The sequence below is a fragment of the Ochotona princeps genome, chromosome 15 (assembly GCF_030435755.1).
Source record: "Ochotona princeps isolate mOchPri1 chromosome 15, mOchPri1.hap1, whole genome shotgun sequence".
NCBI lineage: Eukaryota > Metazoa > Chordata > Mammalia > Lagomorpha > Ochotonidae > Ochotona > Ochotona princeps.
In genome coordinates this window covers 8,315,045-8,330,860 of record NC_080846.1, presented here as the reverse complement: position 1 = coordinate 8,330,860, position 15,816 = coordinate 8,315,045, and the positions used below count along the sequence as shown (strand labels likewise).

Here is a 15,816-nt window from a genome sequence, read left to right as displayed (position 1 = left end):
CCTGGTTTCCACTCACACCAGGGTGTAGGGTGCCGTGAAGGCCTTCACTCTCTGTTAGATCTCCTCTAACTCCATGCCAGACAAGAGGGGTGTCTCATTACTGGGGTCTCATAGCTGGGGTGGTTGAAAAGTCTGGGCTCCCCACGGATTCTGCATCTGGGCTGGCGGCCATCATCGCCACCTGGGGCTTGGGACGGAGTGCAGGGAGGAGGGCTGAGGTGCTTGGTGAGGGCGGAGAACCAGGCTCCCCGTTCAACATTTAGGGGCACGGGTTGTGTGGAGCTGCAAGTTCTTCTGGGGTGTGTGACTGGCACAGCGCCATTCTTTTCTAAAAGCTCTCTGGTTTTGCTGGGTTGGCACGTCTTTGGCCCTCTGGCTGCCAGGAGTATACTTCTGTTGAGACTTCCTTGTCTGCCCTGTCATCTTTTTTTTTTTTTTCCAAGAGCTTTTCTACTTCTCCAGCACCTGGTCTACCACACATCAGGAAAACAAAAAACAAAACAAAAAACAACAACCACCAAAACTCCAGGGAATTTATCTCACTCGGTTTTACTTTAGGTCCCAGGCTCCTGGTTGAGCCGCCTTCTCCCCACCTTTCAGCATTTTGCTAGTGAAAGTCCAGGGCGATTAGCTACACGTGGCAAGATAAACAGGAAAAATTATAGTTAGTTCTTCCTCCCAGAACCACTCTTCCTTGAATCTCTTTTCTGTCTTTCGTGTCTCTGTTTAATGTGCTTAATCCCCCCTTCGTGCACCTTCTGGGACATAATTTTTTTTTTTAATTTTTATTGGAAAGGCAGTACAGAGAAGGAGAAAGAACGAGGGAGAGCTTTCGCCCACCGGTTCACTCCCCAAATGGCTACAATGGCCAGAGCTAGGACGGTCCAAAAGATGCAGAAACTACCTGAATCTGATACACAGGTGCACGGGTTCAAGCACTTGGGCCATCTTCCACTGCTTTTCCCAGGTGCATTAGCAAGGAGCTAGATCAGAAGTGGAGGAGTTGGGCCCGGCGGCGTGGCCTGGCGGCTAAAGTCCTCGCCTTGAACACCCTGGGATCCCATATGGGCGCCGGTTCTGGTCCCGGCAGCTCCACTTCCCATCCAGCTCCCTGCTTGTGGCCTGGGAAAGCAGTCAAGGACGGCCCAAAGCTTTGGGACCCTGTACCCGCGTGGGAGACCCGGAAGAGGTTCCTGGTTCCCGGCTTCGGATCGGCGCGCACCGGCTGTTGCGGCTCACTTGGGGAGTGAATCATCGGATGGAAAATCTTCCTCTCTGTCTCTCCTCCTCTCTGTATATCCGGCTTTCCAATAATAATAAAATCTTTGAAAAAAAAAAAAAAGAAGTGGAGGAGTTGAAGGTCCAACACAATGGCTCAATGGTTCAATCCTCACGTTACAAATGTTAGTATCCCATATGGGCGCCGGTTCATGTCCCAGCTGCTCCACTTCCCATTCAGCCCCCTGTTTATGGCCCAGGAACGTAATAAAGGATAGCATAAGGTCTTGGGACCCTGAACCCACATGGGAGACCCAGAAGAAGCTTCTGACTCCTGGCTTCAGATCAGCTCAACTCCAGCCGTTGCAGCCATTTGGGGAGTGAACTAGTGTATGGAAGAACTTTTTCTGTCTTTCCTTCTCTCTGTAAATCTGATTTACATTTCCAATAAAAATAAACAAATCTTTGAAAACCCCATTTCCCACATTCCTTCTTTTAAAAAAAAAGAGGAAGGTAGAACTGGGACATGAACCTATGCCCATATGGGATGCCGGCACCATAGGCAGAAACTTAGCTTGCTCTGCCACAGCAGCAGCCCTATCGACTGTTCCTAATCATATCATCGTGTCTTTTCTAGAACTGTTTGCAGTGATGGCTTTTTCTGTTCCATCTGTGTCATGCTTCCCTGCTTGGCACTTTTCTCTCTATGCTTGGCACTTTTCATGGGTAAGCTTGAGGCTCTATCCTCCGACACAGACATCAAGGCAGTCTGATCACTTCAAAAATCGTGTTGAAGCTTTGCCAGGTGGGCTCGCGGCTGCCTCTAGCCTAAGTGATCACTGCCAAGTGACCCACTGGAAGTCGCACCTCGGCTGACGGAAATCCAAACTGCTCCCAGCACTGCCTGAGTTGCCCCGCACTACCTGAGCTGCCCAGCACCGCCGGAGCTGCCCCGCACTACCTGAGCTGCCCAGCACCGCCGGAGCTGCCCCGCACTACCTGAGCTGCCCAGCACCGCCGGAGCTGCCCCGCACTACCTGAGCTGCCCAGCACCGCCGGAGCTAACCCGCACTGCGTGAGCCAAGCGCTCTGACCCTCTCAAGCTGCTCCTTCCCGGCCTGGGGTAGCATCACCGCTCACATGTGCTGAGCATCACAGCCAAGGACTCCAGGGGAATTTCCTGAAGTGCCACAGAACTGTCTCCGTCGGGGAACACCTCCTCTTCCATACTCTGTCCCTGGATGTTAGTGACTGTGTCCCCACATCCCATACTCCCTCAACCCGGAAGAGCAGCTGATTCCACCTGGGCCACCCTTCCCCAACCTGAATCCAGAACCGCAGCAGCTGGTAAAGCCAAGGAAGTTGTGAAATATAAGTTGTTACCCCCCCAAAAAAATACTTATGGATCTGATTCAATTATACACGTGTGCAGTGCCATACAATATAGTACCATATATAAGTCATGGGTAGTAACAGCTCACACCTACAGTAGTCTCCCCCTTAGGGTCCCCAGGAACTGAAGATGCCACATGCTGGCAAACACCACTGCTTGTCATTCCGAGGACATGACGTGACACTGAGCCCCTCCAACCCCTTCCACTCAACTTCTTCACCAGAATGGCCTTCTGTCTGTGCTACCACACCACACCACTCCCCAGGATAAGGCCCAGCACCACCTTTCCTGAAGCTGTGTGGGAGAGCCTCATGATTGCAAATGGGAGATGGGCAACCCTGCCAGCTTGCATAAAAGAGAGAAGGGGTGGTTCCTGCGCCACCACACGGGCTTGTGCGTGGAGGTCAGTTGGCATTTAGAAGCCAATCTCTACCTGGAACCTGTCTGCTCTGCAGTAACTAAGGTATTTTCTGCTCACTACTGCTCACGTGGGCCGCACTGTACCGTACTCAACTGGGCAAGCGACCCAGGTCCTGCTTCAGCTTGAGCCAAGCTCTGCACACTGTCGTTTCTACTCATTGACCCAAATCCATAAATTCAGTTCTCGCCTACACATAAATCTCTCCATCTCATGGAAGACTGCCTCTAAACGTTAATGAACTATAATTATCAGCAATGCAAATTATTTTACAGGGCACTGTCAACAAAGATAGAGTGGTCCAGGCCAAATATCCACATGTGGATGCTGGAATTCCAGATAAGCCTTTCTACTATTAATCTGCACAGACCTGGGATTTGCAAAGAGGGGAAACAACTGCGTTTAATTATCTTGAAAGAAACTGCATAGGCTTTTGGGAAATGCAACGCATTAAGTATGAGGCAGTATCCTGTCTCCCATTCCCACTAGAAAAGTCATTCATACCGGAGCCTGTTTGACACAAGACGATAAAAACGATGTCACTGGAACACAGAGAGTGAAGCCCAAAGGACATGTTCGCAACGTCTCCAGTCCGAGCCTGGCACAGGGCAAATTCCCAGTACAGACCAGCTCCGAGCTCAGCAAGCGCAGAGTTCTTATTCGATGCGCTCGGCGCTCTCGCTCGAGCGGGATTCCCCCTCCGGAGCCGGAGTCTGCGCTCTGAGCTCGACTGAGGCTCCCTGGCCGTTCGCGCTTTTCTCTCCTTCTCCAAGATGGCGGCGGTCGGCGGCGCCGAGGCGGGATCCGGGCGAGCCGAGTGAAGGTAGCGGCGCTCGGAGCCCCCAGGAGGCCGGGCTGGGCTCCCACCCTGAGGCAACAGCGGCCCCGCCCTGTCGCCGCCCGCCGCCCTGGGCCCGCGACACTGCCGCGGGGGCGCCCCAGGCCTGGCGAGGCCTAGCCCGAGGGCCGAGCCGGGGCCTGGAGTGAGCGGCCGCGGCCGCCTTGGGGAAGGAGCTGGAGCGGGGCCGGAGGAGGAAGGCGGGCGGGGAGCTGTTCAAACGGGGAAGGCGGGAAAGCTGCGGGGCCGGGAGGGGGCCTGCGGGCCGGGGCCGCCCCTCCTCCTGCGCGGGCCGTCTCCGCCCTCGGGGGCGCCGGGAGGCCGGCGGGGACGCGGGCACCGGGCGGGCCGGGGCGGGCGGCGGCGGGGGGACGCCGGCCACCGTGGGGGTCCGTGGGGCTGTCAGGTGCCAGGGGCCCCGGAGCTGGCTCCTGGGCTGGCTTTTGCGCTTCACACAGCTCTGTGGAACTAGCTGTTGCTGCGAACCTGCCGGGAGACTCCCATTGGTTTGCTGTGGCGACCACAAAATTAAAAAGAAAGAAAAAGCAGTGGTCCCGGGGCAGCAGTTGGGATACATAACCCGGGATGGTGTGTATTCTTTGCGTGCCTCCACTTGGATCGCGCCTTCCTAGGAGGCAGTCTCCCATCTGCACAGGCCCATTTTCCCTCCACAACTACTTGTAGAGTCACTGGGTTTTTTTGGTTGGTTTTTTTTTTGGTTTTTTGGTCTCATGCAAAAGAAAAAAATCTGCTTCCCTCCTTTCTGTTGGCTGAGTTGGTGGCTCACAGCAGAGTAACTTTCCAAAAAAAAAAAAAAAAAAAAACTGAACCAGAAATAAAGCCTGTTGATCGAGGCGGCTTGTCAGATTTTGTATCGCAGTTCCTCTGAGGGATGTGTGTTGTCAGCCGATCTGTGTGGTGGTCGTGGTTCTGCCTCGTTGCCCTGCGATGGGAGGATTCGGTGCCTCCCCATCGCAGGCTGCGGGCTCCCTGCAAGCTTCCCGAGCTGGCAGGGGCTGTGAGTGCTGCTTAGGTAGGTCCGTAGAGTGGCAGGAATTCGCCGTGCTTGGCCATGGGAGGAAGCCTCGTGGAGAATGACAAGACCTGCTCCTCTCCTAGGGGAAAGTCAACGAAATGTCTACAAGTGGCAAGAGTGGAACTGCAACCTCTGGTGATGTGGGAAGATGACGGCGCGGGATGCTGTGTCCCCGGCTGCCTCCGGCCTGGCCCAGACTGCATCTTAGGGCTTTGCCTGCAGCCTGTTTAGTGGCACTCCTGGATTCTCTTTTTGTTTTTTCCCCAAGATTCACTTCTAGTCCTGGCTTGAAGATTACTGGAGAGACCACGGGGGTGCATATCCCCTCCAAACTTACCTTCTGAAACTTTTCCTGTGTTTAGGATTGGAATTTCCAAAGCAACATCAACACTGCATCGGATGCGTTTAACTTTTCTCCCAGTCACTTTGGTCCTGCTGTGAGCCCCTGTGTGTGGCATCTGTGGACATACAAGTTCATATCCTGAAGACCAGTCCCATGAGAGCCGTTTAGTCATAAGCACATTTCATTAAAAATCATTTTAAAAAATCGTGGCTTATTCCATAAACAATATGAAAGAACGAACCTAAACCGTCATCCCTTAGCATCCTGAGGCGAGCATCACTATAAAATCCATCCCCTCCTTGGAGTTGCCAACATCGACATTTATAGTGATGGAATTCAGGAGGATGAATATTCATAACCTGTTTGACATTTGCCAACAAAAATGTAATTATGACCTGTCTTCTAACGTGGAAATCAAGCCTAGTGTTTTTCCTTTTTACTAATCCTTGCAGTGTGTGCCCAAACCCTGAACACTAAATTGGTCATGGGTAGTACTCGAGACCTGGAAGGAGGGAACAGCAAGGGTTTGTCCCATCCAGTGTCAATGTTGCCTAAACTTGGCCTTTCTGTCCCATTCTTGCATGAGACTTCCTTCTCTGGTACGTCTTTCTTCTCTTGAGTCAACACCTGAAGCAGATCTCTGAGCTGCAGTGCGACCCTGATTTCAAAGAACCTGGAAATGCAGGGCCCACCAGTCAGCCAAGCCATGAGGGAGGGAGTCCTTCACGTTGGGCTTTTCATGCTCTTGGTTGCCCAACTCTTTGGACTTCTTGTCAGCCCCCATTCATTTTCCCCAAAGGTTACTAATTTATGAAATGTTCCTTGGGGTTGTTAATAAACTTGAAATAGCAGGCCTGATTCTGGTACACAATGCTAATTGTGTGGGCCCTTGCCTGCTTTTCCAAGATAGTCAATAATGAGACCGTGGGCGCCTTTCTGTATTCAGTGAGTCAGTGGCTTTTCTCGTCCTGTGTTCGGAGGCACCTCCTATTGTTACATTGCCTAGCAGTGGTGTGTGTTAGCTTTGGCTTTCCCAAAGGGAAGGCTTGCTTAGAAATCTCAGGGTCTGCCTTTGAGCTCATTCACAGCTGAATTTTGTTATTGATGCTAGATTGATGGCTTTGTTTATGACATTGCCTAAAGAGAACTTTTTGCCTTTGTATCTCCAACATTCCTTGCCAGAGTTCATTTGGCACACAAAGCGCTTAATTTAAGGCCTCAAGTATCACTCTTGTCATCATCAAACTGGAAAACTGATGTGATGTATCTGATTTTCTAATAAACTCAGGATTAGAGAGCCGCAGGGGGAAATGTAGTTCTCAGATGACAAGTGTGACTCCCTAGGACCTTCCCTCTCCCGAGCCTTCACCCCTTTTGGAGTCAGAACAACTGGGGTGGGAAGGAAAGAATAGTTTGCACTGGACATAGAGCGCCAGCTGCGTCCTGGGCCTGTCTCCTTGTATTTTATGTGAGGCCTGGACTTACAGTCCCTTCATTTCCTAGGAAAAGACTCACTGCAGGACCACCTAATCTGTGGAACGGTCTGGTTAATTTAGTTTCTTTACTTCACTCCAGCTTTTCTCACCTTGAGCAAATCTGTTATTCATTTCACTTCCCAGAGAGGTGAAGAAATGCTTTTTTATGTTTCCTGTTGGTCATCTTACAGGTCATTCCTGGCAGTGCTTTGTTTTGCTTCTGGCTTAGCTCTCCTGCCATCGCGCTTTACCTGGCTTCCGGAAGGAACTTCTCCCTCCCCCCACTTTTTTTTTTTTAATGTAACCCTTATATAAAAGTTTGTTTTGCTAACTGGAATCATATTTTCCGTAAGTGACATGCTGCAGTATCGTCCACAGCTCTCCGAGAGGAGCTGAAATGTGTTGTTGAAATGGCCTTCAATATTTCTAACTCCCATTATGAAAATAAAGGCAAGTTAAAATTGAAACAGATGACCAAAGGAGATCAGCTGTTAAGCGTTTTTTACAATTTCCTGCAGAACCTGTGACAGTGCTTCTCCGGAAAGTCCCTGAAGAGCCCACCTCTCTGTGCAGGGTGTGGTAATGCCACCTGCCAATCACAATGGGCACCCAGAGTCCAGCATGGTACCGAGCACATCCACTGTATTCATGAAAAAGCTTACTAAGCATGTCAGTGTCGGCAGCAGCGAGCAGATGAGCGTTGTCCCTGTTTTCATCTGGCCTCTAAGAAGGACTTGTTAGTGTCCAGCTGCCATACCGCCAACCAATGTAAAAAGTATTCGTACTTTTGCAGTTTATGCGTTTGAGAAAATTCACATGGCCAGTACAGTGCCTAGAAAAAGCGGGAAAAGACTGTGGTGCTCTACAGAGCTGTAATATCCATGTCCTGCTGCCATCTTCACTGCTTAAACTGCGCCACACTAGACTTTATCATTTCACCAGCCTAGTGGGTAGGACTTTGTAGACTTCCAAGTGTCTTGGGTAAGCTGTCTTTCTCTGCATCTTGCTTTGTCTGTGCATTTTGCAACTAGGATTAAACCTTTCCCTCTGGCTTAACGTCGGTTTTTACGCTGTCTCGGTGTTACAGTCCTGTTGGCAGTTCAGAAATTCTCAGCAATTTGGAAGTCTTTTTTTTTTTTTAAATATGGAAAGTATTTCATATACTTCCCTAAGAGATCGCTTTAATTCATGAATCAAATCTAATTAAGCCCAGCATACTTCCTGCAGTTTTGACCCCAGTATATTTAAAGAGAACGTGAGGAGGTGAAAAGACACCCCTTGGTTCCTTGCTGCCCTTTGAACCAGCCTGTGGAGCGCTGCACGTTTCCGTCTGGAAAGTTACTTCCCACGGTGATGTCGCATTACAGGAAGGTTCTCCTTCTTTGTTCCTCAGGCCTGGTCCTGTAGACGGGAAGGCGCCTGGACACAGTGACACATTCTCAAAGGCCCTGCAGGACCGCCATGGCTTATGATGACTCCCTGAAGAAAGAAGGTATGGCCCCTTAATCTGAGAAGCATTCCAGAGGGGGTGTCCTCGCCAGTCCCTGCAACCTCCCACGCGATGGTCCAGAGCGCGCTTAGGACACCCTGCCTCCACGTCTTCCCCAGACCGGGCCCATGGAGACGAAACCAAGTCAGGGATTCCAGCACCCGAATCGGAAGTAGGAGTCTCGTAGTCCACCGGGGTGAGCCCCTGCAGCACTCGTGGTCCTTGCCAGCTCCAGTGTGCAGGAGTCTGGGATAGGAATCACACACTGGACCCCCACAGAGCAGCACAGCACATTAACCCTTATGCTTTCCAGCCTTAATTCTGCAAGTCTGTCCACCTGCTACATCGCGACTAAGAATCCAGGCCTTAGGGGTGCACACTGGGCCTTTGCATAGCATGGAAGTGGTGGTGTTCAGGTTTGGTTCTTGTGTTTGCAGCCAGGTCATCAAGAAATGTCCTCTGCCCTAGGTCTAGCTCTGCATCCCAGTGGATTCTGTGCCACATTGTTGTGATTTGGAATTAGAGGGACCATTGCATTACAAGCACGGTGATTTGGTCACTACTTAGTTGACTTTCTCATCTCCTTTCCCCAATGAACCTGTACCTCTCAGATTGCTTTGACGGGGACCACAGCTTTGAGGACATAGGACTCGCAGCCGGCCGAAGCCAACGAGAAAAGAAACGATCTTACAAAGACTTCTTAAGGGAAGAGGAAGAAATCGCTGCTCAGGTCAGGAGTTCTTCCAAGAAGAAACTAAAGGTAGGTTCTAAACATTTGAATGAGGGATGCTTTAAACCACTCCTTACCATATTTCCTAACATTTGGAGAAGGAAGTGTTTGTTTAAAACATTAGAAAAGAATGATGAAAGTTCTCATCTGTCCGTTCCTGTACTGTTTCTTCCCGAAGTCTGCGATCATCACAGTGCCGAGCAGTCCAAGCTGTGTTAGCCTCATCGTGTTAACAGCTGGTCAGCTCTTCCTCCTTACTTGCAGGATAGTGAACTTTACTTCCTGGGGACGGACACGCACAAGAAGAAGAGGAAGCACTCCTCTGATGACTACTACTATGGAGGTGAGGCTGGGGAGGGGCAGCAGGTGGGATGAGCACTTCTCTGCTTCTTGGAGTCGGGGTAGGGGCAAGGGATCCAGATGTTGCTGACTCAGTGGCCTATTTAACAGGACAGTGGTTCTTGTTCTGAGTGCCGATAAACCAGTGTGAAGGAGGAGAGAGGTGGAGGGCTGGTATTTTGGAGGATTCAGCATAGAAGAACAGTCTGCATTTGTGATACACCAGGTACCAGGTCCCTTCTCCCCTCAATCATCCACTTATCTTGTGCCCGTTGTTATCTAGCATCCCTTTGGTCATTTGTAGTCCTTGGACCCTCTGGTCTGCACCTGTGGGTCACGTCTCAACCAGTGTGTATCCACTCACAAAACCACTTTTCTTAGCTATGGTATGAACATAGCTGACAAGACTAACCTTTTACCAGAGTGGGTTTGTCCTGCACACAGAAACGGATGATCTGTTCTGTCTGTACTCTAATCTAAGCTGTGACTACCCTTAATTCCACAGCTGTAGTCCATTCTTCTGGCTGTGCTCTCATTGATTGCTTGTGAAGACTCAGCGAAAAGAAGCAACTTTAGTGGCAAGAACTGTCTCCAGGGTCAGAGGCAGACTCCACCAAGCCGAGAAGCCCATGGGCATCATCTCTGAATGTTAGCAGTCAGTGAAAGGGCCTCCCCGCAAACCATTAGCCTCTTTGTGTGTTAGCTGGCTATTTTGGTGAGAGAGGACACTTGGTAGAAGTTGCTTCCTGTCGCATTGACAGCACCTCTCTTCATTATTTCCAGACATTCCGTCTCTGGAATCGTCACAGAAGAAAAAGAAGAAGTCCAGCCCGCAGTCGACCGACACCGCCATGGACCTGCTGAAAGCCATCACTTCCCCGCTGGCGGCAGGCGCCAAGCCCTCCAAAAAGCCGGGGGAGAAGTCTTCCAGCTCTTCCAGTCATTCAGAGAGCAAAAAGGAGCACCACAGGAAGAAACTCAGTGGAAGCAGTGGGGAGCTCCCCGTGGAAGATGGGGGCTGCCACAAACCCAAAAAGATGAAGCCCCTCTATGTGAACACAGAGACACTCACCCTTCGTGAGCCCGATGGCTTAAAAATGAAACTCATTCTCTCACCAAAGGAAAAGGGGAGCGGCTCAGTTGACGAGGAGTCTTTTCAGTACCCCTCTCCACTAGCGACTGTGAAAAAATCCTCCAAGAAGTCCGCTCGGGATGAGCAAGGTGCTTTACTGCTGGGGCACGACCTGCAGAGCTTTTTGAAAACAGCCCGGAAGAAGCACAGGTCCTCCTCAGACCCACACTCCTCTCCTGGCCCTGAGGGCTGTGGGCCTGACGCCGCCCAGTGCCCAGAATCCCACAGTGCTAACCTGGACCTTTCAGGGCTCGAACCTATCCTGGTAGAATCCGAGTCGTCCTCTGGTGGGGAGCTGGAGGCCGGGGAGTTGGTAATAGATGATTCTTACCGGGAAATCAAGAAGAAAAAGAAGTCAAAGAAGAGCAAAAAGAAGAAGGACAAGGAGAAGCACAAAGAGAGGCGGCATTCCAAATCCAAGAGGAGCTCGGGCCTCGTGGCCCCAGCCGGGGGAGACGTGCCTGCCGCACCCGGCCCTCCTCCCAGCACCCTGGGCCCTGGCGCCGCTGCCACTCCCCCTCCACTGCCTGGCCTCCACACGGACGGGCACAGCGAGAAAAAAAAGAAAAAAGAAGAGAAGGATAGAGAGAGAGAGAGAGGTGAAAAGGTAAATGTTCTTCCGAGCGCGCTGGGGAGGGGCTAAAGGGGACTTGGTGTGCTGGATGGTGCAGGCCTTGGGCTTCGACCGTGGGAAGGTAACAGCATCTGGGGGAATTCTTTGAGGTGATAGCATGAATTACTATCAGGAATACGGGAACAGGAGCACCGCCTGTTAGTTATTCTCCCTTGTGCCAAGCGTGTGACCCATTCCAACCTGTCCTTGGGCTTTGTCAAAGAAGGTCCAGTGTCCAGTCTCTTTCCCTTCCCTCCTCGTCCCTGAGGCAGTAACAGGTGTGAAAAGTATTCTCTAAGTTCATTTTGAAAAACAGATGCTCCAAGGTGGAGTGACCTAAAGCGTGCTGGCTACTTTCTAGTACTCTTTTATTGCGGAATGTGTGTTTTTTCACCATTTGAGTGCGGTGTGCCAGGTCAGGTGCTAACGGGTAATCCCAGAAGATGTAAAGATGAACAGGAAGTAGTTGTTGGCATCGGGGAATTCTCTGTTCGTTTGAGAGATGGCAAGGAGAAATCAATCACTCTCGGTTGCTTCTGACCTCACAACTCCAGCAGCTTTCTGTTAGTTACTTACTGGGTCTCGTGACCGTGTTATTTAGGTTTCCTTTAAAGCTTAGACTTTTTCTGTCCATGTTATCAAAATGACATTTTTGTAGAATTTGTTAGGTTTTTTTTTAATGGTAAAGTCAGATTTACCAAAAGAAGGAGAGACAGAGAGAAAGATCTTCCATCCGTTGGGTCAATCCCACAAGTGGCTACAATGGCCAGAACTGAGCTGATCCAAAGCCAAGAGCCAGGAGCTTTTTCTGGATCTCGCCCATGGGTGCAGGGTCCCAGGGTGGTAAGCCACCATCTACTGCACTCCAAGGCCACAAGCAGGGAGTGGATGGGAAGTGGAGCAGCCAGGACATGAACCGGTACCCATATGGGATGCCAGTGGTCAAAAGGCGAGAATTTATGTACTAGGCGATCACATCAAGCCCTGTAGAAATTTTTTAACTCAGTAGAATCATAGTTTTGCAACCTAAAAACAGCCATTCTCTTTTGTTGACAGTTCTGTAAAACAGAATGTTAGGTAGATCTGAAAGGAAGGTTACTAAGGAAAGAAGATGGAGTGCGTCATGAACTTGGGCAAGGGAAGCTTGTTTCTGCCTGTGATGTCAGAGTTGTTCCCGTTGCACAAGTTGTCTGAGGCAAGAATCAGTGTGAACCCAAACACCTGACTACTTCAACACTAAGACTATTCATTTGGTTTTTTTTTTTTTTTTGAACGTTGCTTTATGAGAATATATTTTTTTTGGAAGATTTATTTTATTTTTATTACAAAGTCAGATATACAGAGAGGAGGAGAGACAGAGAGGAAGATCCGTCCGATGAGTCACTCCCCAAGTGAGCCGCAACGGGCCGATGCTGCACCGATCCGATGCCGGGAACCAGGAACCTCCTCCAGGTCTCCCACGCGGGTACAGGGTCCCAAAGCTTTGGGCCGTCCTCGACTGCTTTCCCAGGCCACAAGCAGGGAGCTGGATGGGAAGTGGAGCTGCTGGGATTAGAACCGGCGCCCACATGGGATCCTGGCACGTTCAAGGCAAGGACTTAAGCCACTAGGCCACGCCGCCGGGCCTGCTTTATGAGAATATATTCTAAAATACAATTTATCCTAAGAAGTTCCGTCGTGGTCATATGCATGAATGCCATAAATTCATGATACAGGACTGACGTGGGAGGGGAGGGTAGACCGAGAATGTGTAGGAGACAAGTTGTGGGTGGAAGAGAGCACGCGGGAACAGAAGGGTGTTCAGCAAGTGGCAGAGGAAAGTCCTGAGCCCTGCCCAGTGTCTCCTGCTCCCTGGTGACCGTGGCTGCTCGGATGACACCAGAGTCTGAGGGACATCTTCCTGTTTCTTCCCTCATGTAATTAATCTTCCCTGTTGAAGCCGGAATGACGTCAGGTACAACTCTAATGGTGACAGTCCTCTGCAGCGTGTCTAGTAGGCCCTTCTACCTTTGTTGAACACTGAGCTCCATGGGACCCGGGTCAATGTCCCTCTTGCTCGCCACTGTGTCCCTAATGCTTAACCCACAGTCTGGCCTGTTGGGGATAAGTACTTGTTTGATGAGTAAGTATCAAAATCCAAGCCATGGGCAGGAATTCATGATTGTCTGCATTTAGCCCTACTTCTCTCCTTTCAGCTCTGCCCCGTGTGATTCTACTCTGTCTGTGCAGGGTCTGGATCGAGCTGCTGCCCGGGCACATTACCACCTGTGCTCATTTCTTGTAGTGACCTTCCCCGTCTCATATGCTGTGCCTCCACTTTAGGACTGAGCCAAGTTCCACCTCTTCCTGATATCCTAAACCCTCAGTCAGAATTACCTTCTAAATTCCCATAAAGCCTTTCTCTCTCGAGCTACACCTGTTTTCTCCCGTCGGTTAAAGCTAGCCTGTAGTGCATTACCCTGGTTAAAGACTAAGCTCTTTAGTGAGAGGAACTCCTTAGTCATGTTAATGTTGCCTTCAACTTTTCAAGCCCATAGGAAGCATTTCAAGTCTTATGTTTCAACTTTTATATTTAAAATGAATGAATATATGAATAAGGAAGATTAGAAATAAATTGTTGAGTCTTAAATGCCAAGATAAGGAACTTTGTAACAGGCACTTTGGAGTCTACCAGTAAGGTTAAGTATGATCTTAAACAATAAAAACGAGAGACTTGGTGGTGGCACTTCAATACGGTCTAAAGAATCATTTAATAATAAGCTAGAGGGGCTTGGCAGCGTGGCCTAGTGGCTAAGGTCCTTGCCTTGATCCCATATGGCCGCTGGTTCTAATCCCGGCAGCTCCACTTCCTCTCTATCTCTCCTCCTCTCAGTATATCTGACTTTGTAATAAAAATAAAATAAATCTTATTAAAAAAAAAAAAAAGAATAAGCTAGAGGTGTACAAGGTGAGCTGAGGTTCGCATGTCAGACCAACAGGTCCCAAGCGACTCCAAAGGGGGCTGCAGACATCTGAACGCTGGCTGTCCCTGCGGGCAGCCAGAGGCCATCTAGGGATTTCCCTTCTGCTGTCCAAGGAGGGTTCCAAGAAAACAGGCTAGGGGCTTCCTTGTTCATAATCCCTTGTGAAAATGAGCTTTAGGTAGAGCAAAACCTTATTATGAGTCAATATTTTATTTTGCCTGTCAAAAAACCGAAAATCTGAAATAGTCATACTCATGAATTTAAGCATTTGCTTATTCAAATAGGCATTTATGGTGCATTTGCTGGGAAGGGGTTTTGTTCGTTTGTATTTGTCTTGTTTTATTTTGAAAGGAGGAGTTAGAGAGCTCTTCCAGCTGTTAGTTCCCTCCCCACATGGTTTGAAAAGCCAGGATTGGGCCAGGCCAACTCCCTCTGGGTCTCACGTGAGGGTGGCAGGGGACTAGATACTTGGTCATCATCTGATGCTTTCCAAGTACAGGATGCTGGGTCTGAAGTGGAATAGTTGGAACTCAAACCAGTGTCTGTACGGAATGTTTGCATCACAGTTTGGAGCTTAACCCATTGTGCCACACTGCCAGTCCCTACAGTCTTTTTTTTTTTTTAAACCTGACATGGGCATAAAAGTTTCCTATGCAGTTTTTGAGAAAACAACCTTCCCTGGATTTTTGTTTTGTTTAGTTTTTCAGTATTTAGTAGAACTGTCTGAAAACCAGGGCAGAGTCCGCTTAGAGATAGCAAGGAACGCTCCAAGTGTAATGCTGCCTGCCCCTGCAGTGAGCAGAGACTGGGGAGGCCACAGATGGAAGGGCGAAGCGAGAGCACAACTGTAATGGGAGTAGCCAAAGTAAGAGGAAAGCTAGCTCTGCCCCTGGGCGTGAGCGCCAGGGTATCCAGCTAGCTGTGTGGTTGGGGCCTGGGCTGTGGAGCCGGACCACCTCAGTCCGAATGCTGTCTCTGCCCCTCTGCTCGGTGACTGATGTTGGAGAAACCGTGCGGTGTCTCTGTCCTGCTCAGTTAAGGATGATAACGGACTTGCTGCAAACAAGGTAGAATGTGGGCAGATGTTGAGGACATCGGTGTACCCTAGGAGCTCCGGGGACCACAGCCACTAGCAGGTGCATGGGCCATTTTAAAAATTAAACTTTCTAGGGGAACAGTAGGACTCGACACTTGACAGACATTTTGTGAGCTGTTAGCTCAGTATAACTCCCAGTTGCAGTGTATCATGTCGCATCCCTTTAGATACTGCCGTCATCTTTGCGAAGATGGATTGTCTGTGATGAAGAAAGGAAACCAGCATGGCGTGAAGACCCACGTGGTCTCTGCAGGGAAGCCAGGGTGTTTGGGAACTTTGTCTTTGCACAGTGCTAAGTAAGTGTGTTAGCAAGCATTCAGTAATGTTGGTCATTCGAGTCATCTCTGTGGGGATTACCAGAGAACAGTGGAAATACAAGAGCTAAAATTCAGTAGGAGAATTGGAACTGGGATTAAAGACCAGGTGTTTGTGAGTACGGACACGTGGAGAAATAAGGAGGCTGAGCCCAGAGCGGTCTGGGAGAACACTTGTATTGGGCACTAGAGAAGAGGGGCAGTTGTGTTGACAGGGAAAAGTGTCCAGCAGACTGGTTGCAGGCTGTTGCCAGGTCATGGGGGCGCTGGCGAGGAGAGGCGTGCTGTGGAAGGGAACGCACCAGGCGTGCACTCTGGTCAATGCTGATGCACTCAGAGGAGGGCGATTGCACTACCTCTTTGCTGAAAAGTCACCTTTTGGTGTTGTATCTTAGGGGTGGTTTTTGTTTTGTGTTTAT

The 15,816-nt window shown here is 49.9% G+C and overlaps 1 protein-coding gene across 5 annotated transcripts in view; it reads left to right on the top strand.

The window, feature by feature from the left end:
* The first annotated feature begins 3,719 nt into the window (after window positions 1-3,719).
* The window catches only part of HMGXB4 (HMG-box containing 4), a 36,148-nt gene continuing 24,051 nt past the window's right edge, over window positions 3,720-15,816 (top strand). Inside the window, exons 1-5 of one of the 5 annotated variants that reach the window (XM_004589560.2) lie at window positions 3,720-3,852; window positions 8,115-8,213; window positions 8,822-8,970; window positions 9,205-9,283; window positions 10,063-11,018. In XM_004589560.2, coding sequence (XP_004589617.2) covers window positions 8,183-8,213; window positions 8,822-8,970; window positions 9,205-9,283; window positions 10,063-11,018 — 1,215 coding nt within the window. In that variant the 5' untranslated portion in view covers window positions 3,720-3,852; window positions 8,115-8,182. Of the gene's footprint in view, window positions 3,853-4,917; window positions 5,631-8,114; window positions 8,214-8,821; window positions 8,971-9,118; window positions 9,284-9,390; window positions 9,506-10,062; window positions 11,019-15,816 lie in introns of those variants that run through there. The other 4 variants (XM_058673317.1, XM_058673318.1, XM_058673316.1 and 1 more) reach the window with 4 other exon arrangements.